This window comes from Aulonocara sp. 'chitande type north' Nkhata Bay, linkage group LG4, assembly GCF_057382095.1.
Source record: "Aulonocara sp. 'chitande type north' Nkhata Bay isolate Kocher_YH1m ecotype deep benthic linkage group LG4, A_spYH_male_GT1.1, whole genome shotgun sequence".
Lineage (NCBI taxonomy): Eukaryota > Metazoa > Chordata > Actinopteri > Cichliformes > Cichlidae > Aulonocara > Aulonocara sp. 'chitande type north' Nkhata Bay.
In genome coordinates, this window is record NC_141347.1 from 2,499,535 (window position 1) to 2,517,243 (window position 17,709).

At 44.8% G+C, this 17,709-nt stretch overlaps 1 protein-coding gene across 2 annotated transcripts in view; it reads left to right on the forward strand.

Moving 5' to 3' along the window:
• Positions 1-15,113, forward strand: part of tanc2a (tetratricopeptide repeat, ankyrin repeat and coiled-coil containing 2a) — a 57,917-nt gene extending 42,804 nt beyond the window's left edge. For both annotated transcript variants that reach the window (XM_086287924.1, XM_086287923.1), the window contains 19 exons: positions 10-182; positions 3,548-3,628; positions 3,701-3,901; positions 4,809-4,943; positions 6,029-6,225; positions 6,321-6,429; positions 6,583-6,705; positions 6,785-6,922; positions 7,042-7,140; positions 7,549-7,740; positions 7,847-7,940; positions 8,892-9,025; positions 9,118-9,241; positions 9,746-9,921; positions 10,073-10,205; positions 10,479-10,570; positions 10,679-10,813; positions 10,929-11,029; positions 12,005-15,113. In XM_086287924.1, coding sequence (XP_086144050.1) covers positions 10-182; positions 3,548-3,628; positions 3,701-3,901; positions 4,809-4,943; positions 6,029-6,225; positions 6,321-6,429; positions 6,583-6,705; positions 6,785-6,922; positions 7,042-7,140; positions 7,549-7,740; positions 7,847-7,940; positions 8,892-9,025; positions 9,118-9,241; positions 9,746-9,921; positions 10,073-10,205; positions 10,479-10,570; positions 10,679-10,813; positions 10,929-11,029; positions 12,005-13,868 — 4,301 coding nt within the window. In that variant the 3' untranslated portion in view covers positions 13,869-15,113. The remainder of the gene's footprint in view (positions 1-9; positions 183-3,547; positions 3,629-3,700; positions 3,902-4,808; positions 4,944-6,028; positions 6,226-6,320; positions 6,430-6,582; positions 6,706-6,784; positions 6,923-7,041; positions 7,141-7,548; positions 7,741-7,846; positions 7,941-8,891; positions 9,026-9,117; positions 9,242-9,745; positions 9,922-10,072; positions 10,206-10,478; positions 10,571-10,678; positions 10,814-10,928; positions 11,030-12,004) is intronic.
• Positions 15,114-17,709: the final 2,596 nt, after the last annotated feature.

Below are 17,709 nucleotides of genomic sequence, written 5' to 3' on the forward strand. Positions count from 1 at the left end.
GTTTTCCAGAAAATAAACTGCATGTAGAAGGGGCGGGCCTTATTGTACTGATTGATGGGCTAAACGAGGCAGAGTTCCACCGGCCGGACTACGGCGACACGCTGACCTCCTTTCTATCCCGAACCATCCAGAGATTTCCTTCCTGGCTGAAGGTCATTACCACTGTCAGGACCAGTCAGCAGGTAAACACAAGTCACAAACACACAGAAGTGTAAAATCACAAAGGTGGCCGTGAAATGGGAACAAAAGAGCACACAGGTGCGTTAGAGGGGCAACAATGAGGCAACCCCCAAAACAGGAATGGTTTTACAACTGGAGGACACAGACATTTTTCCCTCCTCATCTTTTCCGACTGTTTTTTCACTACTTCTGCATTTGTTTGCATTTGACTGGGGTCACCTGGTAGCATCAGAATCAGAATCAGAATCAGAAAGGTTTTATTGCCAAATGTTGAGCAGGTTTACAACATTAGGAAATTGCTGCGGTGCTTCAGTGCAAACATACTGTTATAAATTACGCTAAAATAGACATGAAAAATAAATAAATAAATAAAAATAAGAATAAGAATTAAAAGTGCTAAGTAGATAGATATATACATGATATATACATGAGTGCAGGTGGTGATCAGTGCCAAACATGGAATGATGCAGTGAACACAGCGTAGGGTCATGTGTTAGTGGTGGGAACAGTCATACGGTTATTGTTCATGTGTCCGACAGCAGAGGGGAAGAAACTGTTCTTGTGGCGAGAGGTTCTGGTGCGAATGGACCGGAGCCTCCTGCCTGAGGGGAGCAGGTCAAACAGACTGTGTCCAGGGTGAGAAGGGTCAGCTGAGATCCGGGCTGCACGCCGCAGTGTCCTGGAGCTGTACAGGTCCTGCAGAGATGGGAGTCTGCAGCCAATCACCTTCTCAGCAGAGCGCACAACACGCTGCAGTCTCTGTTTGTCCCTGATAGTGGCTCCAGCGTACCACACGGTGATGGAGGAGGTGAGGATGGACTCGATGATTGCAGTGTAGAACTGCATCATCGTCCGTGTTGGCAGGTTGAATTTCTTCAGCTGCCTCAGGAAGTACATCCTCTGCTGGGCTTTCTTGATGACGGAGGTGATGGTGGGCTCCCACTTCAGGTCCTGGGTGATGGTGGTACCCAGGAAGCGGAATGAGTCCACAGAGGTGATGGGGGTGTCAGTCAGGATGATGGGGGGGAGTGGAGCTGTGTGCTTCCTGAAGTCCACAATAATCTCCACTGTCTTCTGGGCATTCAGCACCAGGTTGTTGTGGCTGCACCAGGACACCAGACGTTCAACCTCCCTCCTGTAGGCAGACTCATCCCCGTCAGAGATGAGCCCAATGACGGTGGTGTCATCTGCGAACTTGATTAGCTTGACAGACTGGTGGGTGGAGGTGCAGCAGTTGGTGTACAGGGAGAAGAGCAGAGGAGAAAGAACACAGCCCTGAGGGGAGCTGGTGCTGATGGTCCGGGAGTCCGGGACATTCTTTCCCAGCCTCACATGCTGCTTCCTGTCCGTCAGGAAGTCAGTGATCCACCGGCAGATGGGATCAGGCACATTCATCTGGGAAAGCTTGTCTCGGAGATGGTCTGGAAGGATGGTGTTGAAGGCAGAGCTGAAGTCCACAAACAGGATCCTGGCGTAGGTTCCTGGGGAGTCCAGATGCTGCAGGATGAAGTGTAGGGCCATGTTGATGGCGTCATCTACAGACCTGTTGGCTCTGTATGCAAACTGCAGGGGGTCCAGGAGGGGGGCCGTGAGGGTCTTGAGATGGGAGAGAACCAGGTGCTCAAAAGACTTCATGACCACAGATGTCAGAGCCACGGGTCTGTAGTCATTTAGTCCAGTGATCCTAGGTTTCTTGGGGACAGGGATTATGGTAGAGGACTTGAAGCAGGCAGGCACATGACATGCCTGCAGTGAGGAGTTGAAAATGCCAGAAAACACTGGGGCCAGCTCGTTTGCACAGTGTCTGAGGGTGGCAGGAGACACACCGTCTGGGCCGGGAGCTTTTCGAGCATTCAGACTCTTAAACTGCTTCCTCACATCTGCTTCATGAATATGAAGAGTTGTGGTGGGAGGAGGTGGTGTGAAATCCTCTTTTGTGTGGGGTGAGGAGGGGGGTGTTGCAGGTGAACAGTTTGAAGGTGGTGATGGCTCTATGGAGGGGGGAGAGGTGGGGGAATGAGTGTCCAAAGTGTCTCTATTGTTGGGGCCGTTGGAGGTGTGAAGGCTGCCTGTTGGCTCGTCAAAACGACAGTAGAAGTCGTTGAGGGTGTTGGCCAAGAGCAAGTCATCAGTGGAGTGGGGGGTTTTAGGCTTGTAGTTGGTGATATTCCTAAAACCTTTCCACACAGAGGCCGAGTCATTCTCTGAGATCTGCTGCTGCATCTTCTCAGAGTGCTGATGTTTAGCAACGTCCACTTCTTTAGTGAACCTGTACTTGGCCTCTCTGTAGCAGTCCCTGTCTCCGCTTCTGAACGCCTTTCTCTTTTCCAGCCACAGCTTTTTGAGTTTAGGAGTAAACCAGGGTTTGTCATTGTTATAACTCACCCTGGTGCGTGATGGCACAATGCTGTCCTCACAGAAGTGGATATAGGAGGTGACAGTGTCCGTGAACTCGTCCAAGCTGTTAGAAGCAGCCTTCATTGTGTCCCAGTCTGTGGTCTCCAAACACGTGCGAAGCTCCTCCACAGCCTCGTTGCTCCACAGTTTTTTGGTCCTCACGACAGGTTTGGAGAGCTTCAGCCTCTGTCTGTACGCGGGGATTAGGTGGATCATGACGTGGTCAGAAAGTCCGAGTGAAGCGCGGGGCACCGCGCGATAGGCCCCGCTGATCGTGCTGTAACAGTGGTCTAATGTCCTCTAATGTCCATTAACAGTGGTCTAATGAGGTGATACCTGGACCCTACAGAGGTCACACGGGTAGTCCGGCTCCTGCCAATGCGTGCCATTCCTGCAAGGTTTGCTGTGTCTTTCAGCACAGTCTCAAGAACATCGAAGAGATTCCAGGAGACTGTAGGAGACCTGGACAGGGTTGAAGAGGATGAGAACATGTGTGAATGATTCTGACCAAACAATCAGAAACAGACTTCATGAGGGTGGTCTCAGGGCCCGATGTCCTCTAGTGGGCCTTTTGGTCACAGCCCAGCACTGTGGAGCCTGATAGACATCTGCCATACAAATCCAGAACTAGCAGCTCCATAGATGAGAGCAGGTTCACCCTGAACACATTAAAGGAGAAAGACTCTATGCTAGTGCAGTGGGTCCTAGGTTCCCGGCATTGTGAAGAGAGCATAAACATACAAACAAGCACATGGGGACTATTTTGAGTTGTGTTGGTTTCTGCCATTGTTACCAGTGTTAACTGAATATCTCTTATCAGTTTGGAACCTTCTGAATATGATTAAAATCATATTATTCTGAAGCAAATACTGTCTGTGCTGCCAAATTACTGTGAGCAGCACACACGGCTAATAAACACAACTTTTTCTGAACTAACAAAATCTGTTTCTTTGTGTTTTTATTCAATCAGGACATCACTCATTCTCTGCCCTTTCACCGCATCTCTTTAGACCGAATGGATGAGAATAGCGCCATAGACCAGGACCTGCAGGTAAGGTGTAAATAGATTTCTATTTCTCTGTCTGTCTGCACATCTGTACTGCATCGGTCTGTCTTTTCTCAGGGTTACCTGATGCAGCGTATCCACAGCAGCACTGAGATCCAAAGCAATGTGTCACTGAGCAATGGCCGCCTCGATAACACTGCACTGTCCAAACTGATCAGCCACCTGAAGAGCCTGAGCAGAGGCTCATATCTCTATTTAAAACTGATCCTGGACCTGATAGAGGGGGGATACCTCGTTCTGAAGAGCTCCAGCTTCAAGGTGAGATGGAGAAAGAAGGTAAAGGTCAAATAAAGTCCTGAAGAAAGTCGAGACTGCTACAAACTAGACTAAAGAAGTAACTGACAGTTGAAGTATAATCGACACAGATTAAAGCACTTTCATTTAAACACGGATGAAATAAATCAAGCAGTATTCATAGTTTCCACATGACATCACATTGTTACAGGAACTCCACATGGACGGCAAAAATTATTTTCTCTACTGTCTGCTTGTCATTTTTACCAGATTTGTTTAGCCAAAATACAGGACAGTTACTAATCTTCCCCATACTGGAAATATTTAGTGTGTGCTACTGTTTAAAAAGCTATAGACACATTCAGTCAGTTACCGTGCCATACCGCTGGAAAAATGTCCGTCACAGTTGGCTCTTGGAGATTATATCAGCATTTGAGTAAATGTATTTAAAGGGACTGACTGTTCTGACTACATTTTATTTTAAAATTAGTTTCAGTCATTGAATTTTATGTCAAACAACTTTGTGATAGGGACAGTCTCTGAAACTCAGCAACATATTTTCCACTGAAAATCACCAACATCAGTTTCAGTCGACCCTGAACTTAATCTGTATTTGAAATGTGCATGCCAAAAAGTTTACTAGCAGCGATTCTGTGACTTGTTTAAGTTTCAGTGTAAACATAATATAAACAAATGTCAGCTGAAATAACTGAAGCGTACAAGAGCGAGAGCATGTTAGTTTAAATAATTGGACACTGCGGAAAATAGTGGGCGTGGCATTTTCAATGTAAACAAAGAGATACTGATGTGTAACCATAAAGCACAAATGTGTGCACTCTTTGTAGCTCATCTGATATACCGAAAAGGCTTTTAATGGGTGTGTGTGTGCGTGCGTGCGTGCGTGCGTGCGTGCGTGCGTGTGTGTGTGCAGGTGGTTCCTGTGAGTCTAGCAGAGGTTTACCTGCTGCAGCTCAACATGCGCTTTCCCACCCAGTCGTCCTTCCAGAGAGTTCTACCTTTACTCAACGTTACTGTGGCATCGCTGCACCCGCTGACTGACCAGCAGGTAAAGGCTCAGTCGCAGTAGAGTAAAAACAGGACAGCAGCTTCCTTGCAACTAGGAAAAATCAGTAATTGACTGCAGGTAGTACATTTATCATAGTTATTCGTTTTAGCATCACAAAAACATTGCATATAATTGCTGACTTGACGCCAATCAGTTGTAGACTGATTCTGTCTTATTGCTGTTATTCTGCCATCTTGACACAGCAAAGTTGTTTTGAGGATGGCAGCTGACTGAGCTGACAGGCCTGGTCACCGTCTCAAAACAACCATTTCAAAGGCAACAAGTTTGTAGTAATTTAGTAATTTGTGGGCTGTGGTCCCCAGTGTGATTGTAGCATAGCACACCAGCATTTTCACGTTGGTAAACTTTATGTAGTATACTGTGGACTCGGAACATGATGAGTTTACTGGAAGTAACGTTTGTAACACTACTGAATTTTGTGAGCACACATACACGAGATACTTTTTTCTTCAGTGAAGATGACTGTTTAACAAATATACACACCGAATAACTCTAGTGAGCATTAGCAATACTGACAACATATTCTTCCCCCGCTGGCTCAAAATTGATTGTTGGTCCCTCCTTCAGGGAACTGTACAATGTTCCTCTGTCATCTTTATCACCGTTTGTGGTGGGGCGTGGTCTGCGGTGTTGTGCAGGGAGGGCGGACGCACCTGCACGGCATCCTTCATCACGCCCGCCTAGTTATAAACACGGGGACTCAGGGGTTGGTGTGTTGTGGTGTGAATATTGAATAAAATGGCTCAAACCTATGATCCCTGGACCCGCCGTGTCTCATTCACACCACACCGTTATAATTAGACCATGATATTACTCACAGAGCCATATTTGATATTGCAAATAGATTTAAGCCCTCAAAGTAATGACTTGAAATGCATCGATTGTGTGTATAATTGTGTCACCTTGTAAGAACCGTCCTTTGAAATCAGTGACCTTATCAGGATATTTTTTTATGAACAAATATCATCAAACTTCCTGATGTGCCTTTCAGACTCAGCTGTGCTTCAGTTAGTGCTAGCATGCTAATAGTTGCTAACAGTGGATACAATACTGTCAATGCACAGCTGTTTGAGGTGGTAAATGCGGGCACCCTGGCCGGAGGTTCGCTGGAGTGGGCGGAGTTCTCACAGCGCCTGGAGCAGCTCTCCTCGTTCCTTTTGCGGCGCAGCGACGGCAGTCGGATGCTAAACCACACCTCCTTCAGGGAGTGGCTCATGTGGAGGGAGGAGGGCCAGGATGACCGGTTCCTCTGCGATCCCAGGTATAGTCAGAGGGCCAGAGGGCATGAGTGACAAATGGAGAGAGAAGAAAACAGGGACAGATGTTTCTCACTGAGCTGTGTGTCTCTGTTTCCAGGAGTGGCCACACTCTCCTGTCCTTCTGGCTCTGCAGACAGGCAGGAAAGCTGACCCGACAGCAGACACTGGAGCTCGGGCATCACATCCTGAAGGCGCACATCTACAAGGCAAGCTCTCACACACAAAGTTAGACACGCATACGCAGATACATGGGGCTGGAAACCACACCAGTAGATTTTTTTTACAGATCACAAACCAATGAGATGCCACTGTTTTATGTCTAACTGTTGGTTTCTGTCGCATTTGTTCTCCTCATCCAGGGCCTGAGTAGGAAGCTAGGGGTTTCCTCCTCAGTTCTGCAAGGGCTGTGGCTGTCATACAGCACCCAGAGCCTGAGCCCTGTTCTTGCGTCACTGCGCAACCTCTACACCCCCAATATCAAGGTAACAATGCATACTCACACACACACGAGTGTATTTCCCACCACAGTTCTGCTGTAACTTTCCTCTTTTCCTTTTGCAGGTGAGCAGATTGCTGATTATGGCTGGGGCTGATGTGGATTACTGTAGCGATGTCCTGAACAACGCCCCCCTGCTGTGTGTCCACGCTCACCTGGGCCACACTGATGCTGTAGCACTGCTGCTTGATCATGGAGCACAGGTAAGGAAAAAGAAAAGGCCGTGGAGCTTTTTAAACATCATGTGAGTTCATAGAGACGCGTCATTGGGTGTTAACAAGAGCAGATTTACTCCAACCACAATTCCACCTTCAATTTTTAGCTGGATGCTTGGTCACATGACGGTTTGACTGCACTGGGATTCGCTGCTGCAGCTGGTCACCTGGATATCGTCACAATGCTGAGTCAGCACAGAGCCAAGGTAGCTACCAGTTCTACTCCACATGTGCAGTTTGGTGTCAGACAGATGTTTGCAGCTAATGTAAAGAATGACAACAGCAGGATTTTCACAGGCTTCTGTGCAGTACATCCCATAATTCAGTAGCTTGTAGATCCACCATTTGCTGAAAAAAGTAATAGTTTTCTGTCCCTCGCGTTGTTCCAAGGTAATTGTGCACAAAAAAATATCACCGTGGTATGCAAGGGGCCAACCTTATACATACAGTGAAATATGTTAAATAAGGAAAATTGAGATTGTTGCAGTTCAGTTGCTCTTTTTCTTTTGATTCTTGGTCTCATAACCTTTTCTGATAGTCAGTGGCATCACTGCAATTTAACCTAGAAAGAGTCCCAACCCTGTTTTTGAGTGTCTGTCTCCCCTTGGGTGCAGGTGGGTCACGTGGACGGCTCCGGTCGGTGCGTGCTGGTTCACGCAGCCCAGCGAGGCCACCTCGAGGTGCTGCGCTTTCTCCTAAAGAGGGCGGAGTGGAGTTGTACTACCTGCTGTGGACAGAAGGGGGCAAGCAGGAGCCAAGCAGTGCAGCAGGCTTTGATTGCTGCAGCCAGCATGGGACACACAGAGGTGATACAAACACACACACACACACACACATACACACCTTTAATGTATAACACTGTGTGGTACAGAATATACAATCACATAGTCGGGTGTGTGTGTGTGTGTGTAGATGGTGTCATACCTATTGGACCTTCCAGAGGAAGATGAAGAAGGGGAGGAGAGACCTGAGATCAACACATATGACAGTCTATGGGGAGAGACAGGTAATGACCATGTAACTACTATTGTGTAACTACTTTGTCACGGCAGGCTTTGTTTTTCTGTCAACCAGACGCCATCAGTGTGATAAATTCACGTGGAACATGGTGGGAAACAATGTTTTCATAAACATGCTTTGGTTTGCTTAAAAGGTCATTTACAATAACAGATGATGTAGCAGGATCATTTTCCCACCACAACCTCATAATTAATGAGAGGCAAACAGGAGACAACATGACTGATCACTATACTTTACATTAGTAGCATCTAGTGGACGAAAATGTTCACTTCAGTAAAAACAGAAAAAATAAGTATTTAGACTCTTCTACATGTTTGGTTCCTCTGGCCAAGATTATTATATTTATATTATATAAGAGCAAAAAACCAACACAATAAAATAAGTCTTTGAAAAATATAATTAAAATGAGACAAAAAATAAATAAATAAAAATAAAAACATACAGTAAATGTGAAAAACAAGCTGATACAATAACAACTATACTGAAGCAATAAAAACTAAATGGAAACGAGCAAATACACAATAGAAAACTACACTGAAAACAAAAGGTTCTCCTAAGAAATACAGAAGTTTTATTTATGTAGTCATCTCGAGGTCCTTTATGTTGTAAGATAAAGACCCTAAAGTAGTACAGTGAAAATCCCAACATCAGACGTCCCCTCGGTGAGAAAGCGCTTGGTGACAGTGGGAAGGAAAAACCTCCAGCAGAGCCAGGATCAGACCTGGGTGATTCTGTCTCATTGCAAACTTTTCTTACCAAAGCTCAGACGTGGATTCATTTAATATCCGTCGCGTCATTTCAAAATAAACTCTGGCTTCTATATTTAATGTTTGTTCTCTAACACCTACCACAGCTTTATAATGCCATGTGTTCAGTTACAGAGCTGAAGTTTGTAATCGTCTGGTTTCCCTTGTCTCACTCTGTGTGTTTGCGTCAGCTCTGACAGCAGCAGCAGGATGTGGCTGTCTGTCTGTCTGCAGGCTGTTGTTGGATCAGGGGGCAGCTGTGGAGCAAGGAAACAAGCAGGGTGTCACTCCACTTTTCAGCGCCGTGAGACGGGGTCACTGGCAGGTATGGTGGAACCAGAAAGCAAACAGGCACATGATCACACGATACCTGCAGCAGATAACTGCAGTCTTCCTCCTCCTGCATCCTTCGGTCAGGTGGTGGAGTTGTTTCTGAATCAGGGGGTGGAGGTGAACATGGTGGACCAGCAGGGGCGAACATCTCTGATGACTGCAGCCTCAGAGGGACACATGAGCACTGCCCAGCTGCTGCTGGATCATGGTAATCACACACTGCACTCTGCAGCCAGAAAAACAGCAAGAGTTGCTGCAGCAATGCAATTAAACCAGCAGTCACATTGTTTATGTCCAACTTCAGTGCAGTCAGAAAGTATTTTTTACTTTTTCTTTTATCAGGAGATTCCGATGTTAAAAAACCCTTGAAAACGAGATTGGTCCTAATCAATAATACTTTAACTACAAACGCTAATCTTAGAGGACAGCTGTGATACTGTACAGTATTCTCAGCGTGTACACTGCTGTAAAAACGTGTTTTCCTCTTTCCTGACACTGACAAAAAAGTAGAAGAAATATGAAATGAATCTGTTGTCCTCGTGATCAAACACTCCACTGTAGGAATTGACGGTTTTAACAGAAATGGCATGTGTGCTGAGACTAGTGAGGCCATGTTTGTAGCCATTATTTATAAGGTCGTCCTTAGAGCCCCCATTCTAATCACTCTGACCCTGACAATAGCTCCGACCCTAATGAATCTGTCTGTTTCCAGGAGCCTCCCTCGAACAGACCGACAGAGAAGGGCTAACGGCACTGAGCTGGGCGTGTCTAAAAGGCCAGCTCTCATTGGTCAGAGAGCTTGTGGAGAGAGGAGCAGCCACAACCCATGCAGACCGCAATGGACGCACGCCTCTGGATCTGGCTGCATTCTGCGGAGACCCAGATGTGGTGTGTACAGCCAGAGTAACCATGATTGTGTTAGTTAATTTAGAACAGTTACCTGTCCTACCTGTTCTGCAGCCGCTGCAGAGGGCAATGTAATGTAGCCGGAGGAGAATTTATAAAAGTGGTGAAAAATGTTGCTTTGATCCGTGTCCAGGTGCAGTACCTTGTGGATCACGGTGCGTCAGTGGAGCATGTGGACTGCAGCGGGATGCGCCCTCTGGATCGAGCAGTCGGCTGCAGAAACACTTCTGCAGTCATCGCTCTACTGAAAAAGGGAGCCAAAATAGGTAGAAGCATGAAGCATGTTCAGTTTAACAGCAAGAATTAAACCATGGATGTTGTAGTTATGCAGTAAGCATCTTCACTGCTGCATGGCCGGACTCCCATATAGTTCATTTCCATTAGCAATACATCATCCTGCAGAATGAACCTTCATGAACTCTAAATCATCCTTCATATATCCCTAAACTAAACTTGCATGTGCGTGTGTGTGTGTGTGTGTGTGTGTGTGTGTGTGTGTGTGTGTGTGTGTGTGTGTGTGTGTGTGTGTGTGTGTGTAGGACCTGCAACCTGGGCCATGGCGACCTCTAAGCCAGATATCTTAATGGTTCTGCTCAGTAAATTGATCCAAGAAGGAGATAAATTGTACAAGGTAGCGCACATTTCCATCTTGATGAGATTTGATTTGATTGACTCGATATCGATTTGATTCGATATTCCAAAGTTCTTTCTGAAAGAGTTTCTTTTTTTTTCTTTCCAGCAAGGTAAAGTGAGGGAAGCCGCTCACTCCTATCAGTCAGCTCTCCAGAAGTTTCCAGGAGACGAGCTGAAGACGTTCAAACAGCTCAGGGTGTGCGTGCTGCTCAACCTCTCACGCTGCCGCCGCAAGATGAACGTGAGGCTTCTTCTTACACACACACATGTTGAGAATATTTTGCTTATTATTTTGAAACAAATCTCATCTCGAAAACTTTATTTCAGTATTGATATATCGTTAATCTTCCTTACAGGACTTCAGCCTTGCTGAGGAGTTTGCTACCAAGGCCCTGGAGCTAAAAGCCAAATCTTATGAAGCCTTTTATGCCAGAGCCCGTGCCAAACGCAGCCGCAGGTAAACAGTGTCGTGAGAAATTGAATAAAACTAACTGATCGTCATCTTCTGAGAGTTTGGGTTCTTTGGATCTTCAGTAGTAGAACTGTGATGATTTTATTGTTTGACATTTTTAAACTATTTGAAACTTAGACACGAGATTGCAGTGAGAAAGAGTTGAGTAGTTTTAGGCTCACTACCATGTAAAGAAAACCTGAGAGATAGAGTGACCTGAACTGTAAGAAGTAGAAGACATATGTGCTGTCAGGTAAGGGTCTCATGTGTTTTAACTTGGCGGGGTGTTGTCAGTTTCCAGTTACCTCCATGCTAAGGCTCTACACAGTTTGCTAAGGCCTCAGTTACACAGGCCCAGAGACCAGCTGGCAATCCCCTGTTAACCTCCAATCACTAGGAAAGCAAAAAGGGTGCTGGACCAAAAACCATCTTGTGATTGCTTTCATTGCTAGAAGATTACTGCGGTCACTCATAGTTTGCGTAGAAGATGCCAGCTTGTCTGCACTCAGTCACTAACTAACCACCATGTAGTGGTGAAGCATGAAAAAGTACAGCACAAACCAGAAACGGAGACCATTTCCCTTCAAAGTAAAAGTATTCCACTCTGTGACCACATGCAACTTCCTGCAACCGCTTGCCAACCAGACACACTTTCCACTAGTGACGAGTGGTTACCGTGGGGTCACTGACTGGCACCGTTCACCAGAGAGTAAAGACCTAAAGCTTTGACCTAGCATTGCCTTACAGTCACAGTGACTGAAGGCATAGATTTCAGATGGAGGGACACATTTTTAAGCCTGTTTTTTCTTTGTGAATGTGATTGCAGCAAATTTCAGGTAACCAGACATCGAAAGATTGGAACAGACCTTCTAAACACTGACAATATGAAACCTATAATTCCGGAAACATTCTGATATACACATTCTCTGTCATCTTCTGAAGTTTGTCCTGTTTTCACTCCTTGTCACTATCACAACCCAGACAATTCCACGCTGCTTTGGAGGACCTGATTGAAGCCAGCCGTTTGTGCCCATCCAACCGGGAGATTCAGCGCCTGCTGTCACGGGTCAAAGAAGAGTGTCGGCAGGCTGCACAGCAAAAGGACATTCATCCTCCATCATCTAATCACGTCTATCAGCAGAACATGTCCATCAGCGAGGCCAGGTCTAGAGATTCAGGTTGTTTGCAGGTACAGGATAGAGAGGGGCTTACAGAGGAAGAGGAGGAAGAGGAGAAAGCAGAGAGCAGTTTCAGGGAAAGAGACTCCTCTCCCTGTCACCTTCAACCTGCGGTTCAAAGTCTTGACACCCGCTGCCACTCTGGGGTACCATCGCCCTCCTCCCTTTCCCCCACTCATCTGTATCATCACCTCCCCAGTCCCACCCACGCAGCCTCCCTTTCTTCACCTAGTCACTCTGCACCTCCCCCTCCTTCCACATCTTATCACGATTTCAGCCCTACTTCCTCCCTAATCCAGCATCAGCAGCGAGGTGGCATAGTGTCTGAAAGTATGCCTACATTGTCCGAAAGTGGAGGTGTACAAAACTATCCACAGTCTGACTTAGATCAGAACCAGGGAGTCCAGCGTCACCCCCATCTGGCTGGTCAGAGGTTCCAGAAGCAGAACCCCGTCCAAGGCCACTGGCTCCAACCAGCCAAAGCACAGGTGGTCCGAACCAATCAGCCCAGTTCTTCTACCCACTCCAGCATGGTTTTGGGAAGTTCTGCCTATTCCCAGTTCGCCCATCTGCCCAAAGAACTAGCAGAGCTTGGGGAAGGCTTTTGCTCAAATCCTATGGATGTCAGGCCTAGCCCATTGGCTCAGCCTGGTCTGAGCTCTGGAGCTTCTTATGTACAGGATGAAGAAGAAGAAGTTGACCTGGTTAGCCAGGCCAGAGGCACATCTGGCTATGGGAAAGCAGCAGGAGCCGAGTGGGCGGGGGTAAACCGTTTTGGCCAGTCCCGTCAGTTCAGCCGTAACCAATCCAAAGCAGCCTACTACCCTTTGGAAGTTACAGAGGCAGCAATGGGGTCTTCAGATAGGCTTCAGTCATCGCACGATTATCAGTATCAACACCAGGGTGGTCTTCGACGTCCACTCAGTGCTCACCCAACCTCCTCCTCTGGTCATTCCCCTAGGCCTCTCATCCATTCCCAGAGTGTCAGCGTCCGTTTCTCCCCCAGCAGTGGTAGTCTTGCTACTGGACAGCCAGCTAATCTTGGGCCAGGCTTTAGGACATCGGCCTCTGTTCAGCACATGGATCTACCTTCAGATCTGGCCTCTGCTAGAAGCATTAGTGGTTACCATGATGATAACTTCCTGATCGCCTCTCCCCAGTCAGAAATATGCATGTCAGGAGGCGGGACTTACCCTGGAGAGGTGGGACGTTCATCTAGGAACACTCCTTTTATGGGAGTAATCGACAAGACGGCAAGGGTGCACCAGCAGTATCAGCAACAGGCTCCGTCCAGCTCAGCGTCCTGTCTCAGTCCGTCTCGCTCCTGGGCCGTGTCTTCAGTGGACACAGTTGTCACTTCGCCCAGCAAAAACCCCCCTCCACCCCAGCTCTCATCCTTTGCCTACCACAACCGCAGCAACAACAATGCCCACAATGGTCACGCCTCTTATGATAACCAGCTGGACTTCTATGACGTGACGCCAGGAAATGTTCATCAGGGTGAGGGCTCAGTGCAGGTTGCCTGTCAGAATCTCTCCTACATGGATGTGAAGGTGGCTCGGACGCTGCCCATGATCCACAGCTGCTCGGACAGACCGACTGAGAGACGTACGGGTCCTGCGTCTCCGGTTAAACCAAAAAGACCCTTTGTAGAGTCCAATGTGTAAAGACAATACAAGAACATTAATGAAAAGTGGTATAAATGAAGTCACTGTACCGATATACTGGAAGACTGTTCTTGAAACAAAGTAATGTCAAGTTCCTACATTTAGTACTTGGAATGTTTATAAGAGCAAGACACACCAAGTTCAGACTGGGTAAAAGCTTTTGTTTTCATTTGGTTGTATTTGTTAGTATGCTTCAGAGAACTCCACCTCACTTGCTAGGTTAAGTGATTGCTCTATGTTGTTTTTGGAAAGAGTGCCACTTCATCTTAGGCATACTGACTCCTTCATGGTGAAGATGCCTAACCTATAAGAACGGCATGGAACATATTCACCAATAATGAACTGGTTCTGCCATTTGGAAGTGAAACATTAACAGGTGTTCACCTCACAAAGCACAAGAACGAAGAAGATAATTATGGAATAAGACTGTATTCTTCTTCTTGCACAATTCTGGCTTGAATTACATTTTAAAACTGCAGTTCAAGTCTAAATGGTGACGTCCAGACAGGAGAGAAAAAGCACCGCAATTACCTTTGCCTGCTGCCGACGCCTTTAATAAAGATCTCATTTCAAGATTGAAGCGCTTAAATAACACTGACTTGAAAGAAATGGACGAATCCAGGCTCGCGTCATTGTACCAGTCAAACGCTTGTTAGTGACCCAGACCCAAGCCATAGTTTGAGAAACTCGAAAATACTGTCATTGAATAAACACTGAGTTAAAAAAAAAAGGAGAAAAAATTGTATTTATCTTTTTAAGTTATGTCTGTATTAAACTGTAAAGTTTCTTTTTGTTTTTTCTTAAAATGGTATTCCTTTGGGATTTGCCATCGTGTTTATTTTGGGGGATCGTCTGTGAGAACACGTAAACTGAAACTTTAGAGTTTTAGTTTACATGAAGCAGAAACTCTAAAGATGTTGGGTTAAAATTGGTCTCTTTCTGGGTTCAATTAGAACGATATAGCGCATTTGTAAAAATTGGATTTTTTGGAAGGGTCATCCATTCAGCCTTTTTCTGTGCTCTCTGAAGGCCTTTTATATTCTGTAGTCCTAATGGTCTAATTATGCAAACCATATGATTCCAAGTGATACACCAGGGCTCTTCATACTGTATTATGTTGGAAACATTTTGCTTGTATGTGCCTCGGTTGTCAGTATTGTCAGTCACTCTCACTCTGACCATTAACTAGGCTTGACATGTAATTTCTGGATATTTGTCCTCAACAATGTGCATTTGAACTCTTTGGATGGTGTTGTATGTTTTTCTTGCCTTTCCAAAGATAACTGTGTAAAATTCCAATGAAACAATCTATTTATCTGCGCGAAACCAGCTTAATTTATGACCATGCCAAGCTAACTATCTTACCACCAACAGCAGCCACAGAGCCTTACCAATGAGGCCCAAAAATGTACCACTATTCAACTACATTCATTTACTGTGTTGAGGTTTGTTTGTTTTTCAAAAACTAAAGTTCAGTTCACTCTTTTCATCTTATCATCCACTGTGTATTTCACAGTCAGATCAGAATCGTAGCCTCACAAACATTAGCATACGTAGCCGTGTGTTTACTTACTCTTCAGATGGTTCCTCCAACTTTGGTGTGTTTCTGTGCTTGTTATAAACGCCTGCGCTCAGAAAAAGTTTAAAATCTTCAAACAAAATGTGAAGAAACAACTTCTCCAAAACATGTACATTGTACTGTGTTGGAGTAACACCATCTTAAGTTGTACTAGAGCCAGGCAGGACTTTTCATGTGAAATCGGTTTGTACCATGAGCTGGTGCAGTGAATCAATATAACCTTTATTTAATAATGTTCTTATTTATAGTGCTGTTCTGGGAAAAGGCAAATTCTCTTGAGGCAACAAGGGCAGAAATAAAAAGAGACAAGAAAAGTTTTTTTAAAAGTGGTGAAAGTTTTTGTTAGAATTTGCAAAGTATAATTAAAAAAAGGAAGTTTAGGTCAGAACATAGACCTAAATTTGGATGTTAAATAGGAAAAAAACTGTCGTAATCAAAGATGATAATTAAAATGTTTGTCTGCAACAAATGATTTTAAGTCATTAATCAAAAGTCTTATTATATAACAAACATTTATAGTTGTCGACAGTGTTTCTGCTTATGTGATATCAAAGACTAGGCGTCAGTAACAGTAACTGTGACATAAAAAAAGTTTTCCTCATTGTGCCACGTTACTGGGTTTTAAAAGCCGTTACTTTGAATGGAAAATGCGTTTTTCTTATCGTACCTTAGATGCTAGGGCTAACAAACATCTGCTGCAATACAGAAATTACGCTGTTTCTTTTTTGCGTTTCCCAAAGTGATCACCATCTACTTGGGATTTTGAATGTTACCAATTTTTAGCACACTATCGTTTATGAATCCATCAAGCACATGCTTATTTATGTCTTTACAAGGTTTTCCTTTCAAACCAGTAGTTTGCCTAGCTTGCTAAAACAGATAAAACAGACAACATATTTATGGCAAAAGACACGGTTTACTGCTCAAAATGCTTTTGTCTATGTCAGCAAGGAATGATTTAACTTTTCCATCTTAACCTTGTTAACGACAAGGGGAGGTGGCTAGCTGAATATTTAAAAGAGGGACAAGTTTCACTTTAATGATATATTAAGATCAGGCTTCTTTAAAACTGTCTTTTATAAACATGAATGCCAGTTTTTGTACATTTGTAGTGCTTTTTTCCCCCAAACTTCTCACTTTCAGTTGCTGTTGCTGATGAAACAAGTGATGTCTGACACAGCACACACAGTACAGTCTCTGACCACTGCCATCATCTCGTACTGCTCAGGGGACTGCAGCTGTGAGATGATATTAGCAATTTGATGTTCAAAGTGAAAACGTGGAAAATCTGTTAGCAAAACTGTGTTGTGCATCACATGTAGGATGTTTACCTTCTGTCTGCATTGGTGCCTGACTGTGAAATATCCCGTCAGAACAGAGCCAAGTCAGTGTGTACTTTGGGCTCTTTCACAGTGTGTAAGATGAGCTTACATTTAAAACCAAGGATGGTGACGAGAAGAGCTTCATTATCAAACATTTCAAGCAACATGAATGTGTTTTTGGCTCATGTGGAATCACTGAGTTAGAAAGAGGAATAAAGCTGAATAAAAGACTGAACTGTAAGTCTGTCTCTCATTGTGTGACCCAACAAGGAAAAGCTTTTTTGGGTATAATCTTACATTAGAACAAGAACATTACCTTCTTGTTGTGTTGATCTTATATGCAGTGCTCTTACAATAACTGATTGTTTTTTGGCCACTTGGGGGCAGCAGAAGCAATCTAAATAGAATATTGATTTTAACATAAAGCACCAGTCAGTGGGCTATCGGGCCTTTTATGATTGCTTTGTAAGAATGAGCCAGACTGCTCCTTCGGCCATCCTAAACTTTTTGCTGTGGAAAACTTTAGGAGTGGCAAGCGCAGCTCTCAGGGTGAACTACAGATCTTTTATCTGTTTAACCTTTCAGGAAATAAAGCGGGAACAGACCTGAACTGGCCATCAAACTGCTTTTCAGTTCCATGTCCAGTTACATTTGAGCGTTAGAAAATGTAAACCCTGAACAGTTAACGTGATCCCCACTTAGATTATTACTGAATGTCTGCACTTCAATGACATCTTGCCTGTGTGATTTAAAATCCACTATGTTGGTGTACAAAGACAAAACGACAAAACTGGTGCAGCTTAATGCACATAAAGGTGACGTGAACAGCTTGTTACGTACAGTAAAAATGTTTGTTTTAGAATGTTCATTTTAAAACAATCTACAATTCAAATATGTTTTCTTGCTGCTTTCACATCCAATGTTAAAAATCTGGGGAAAA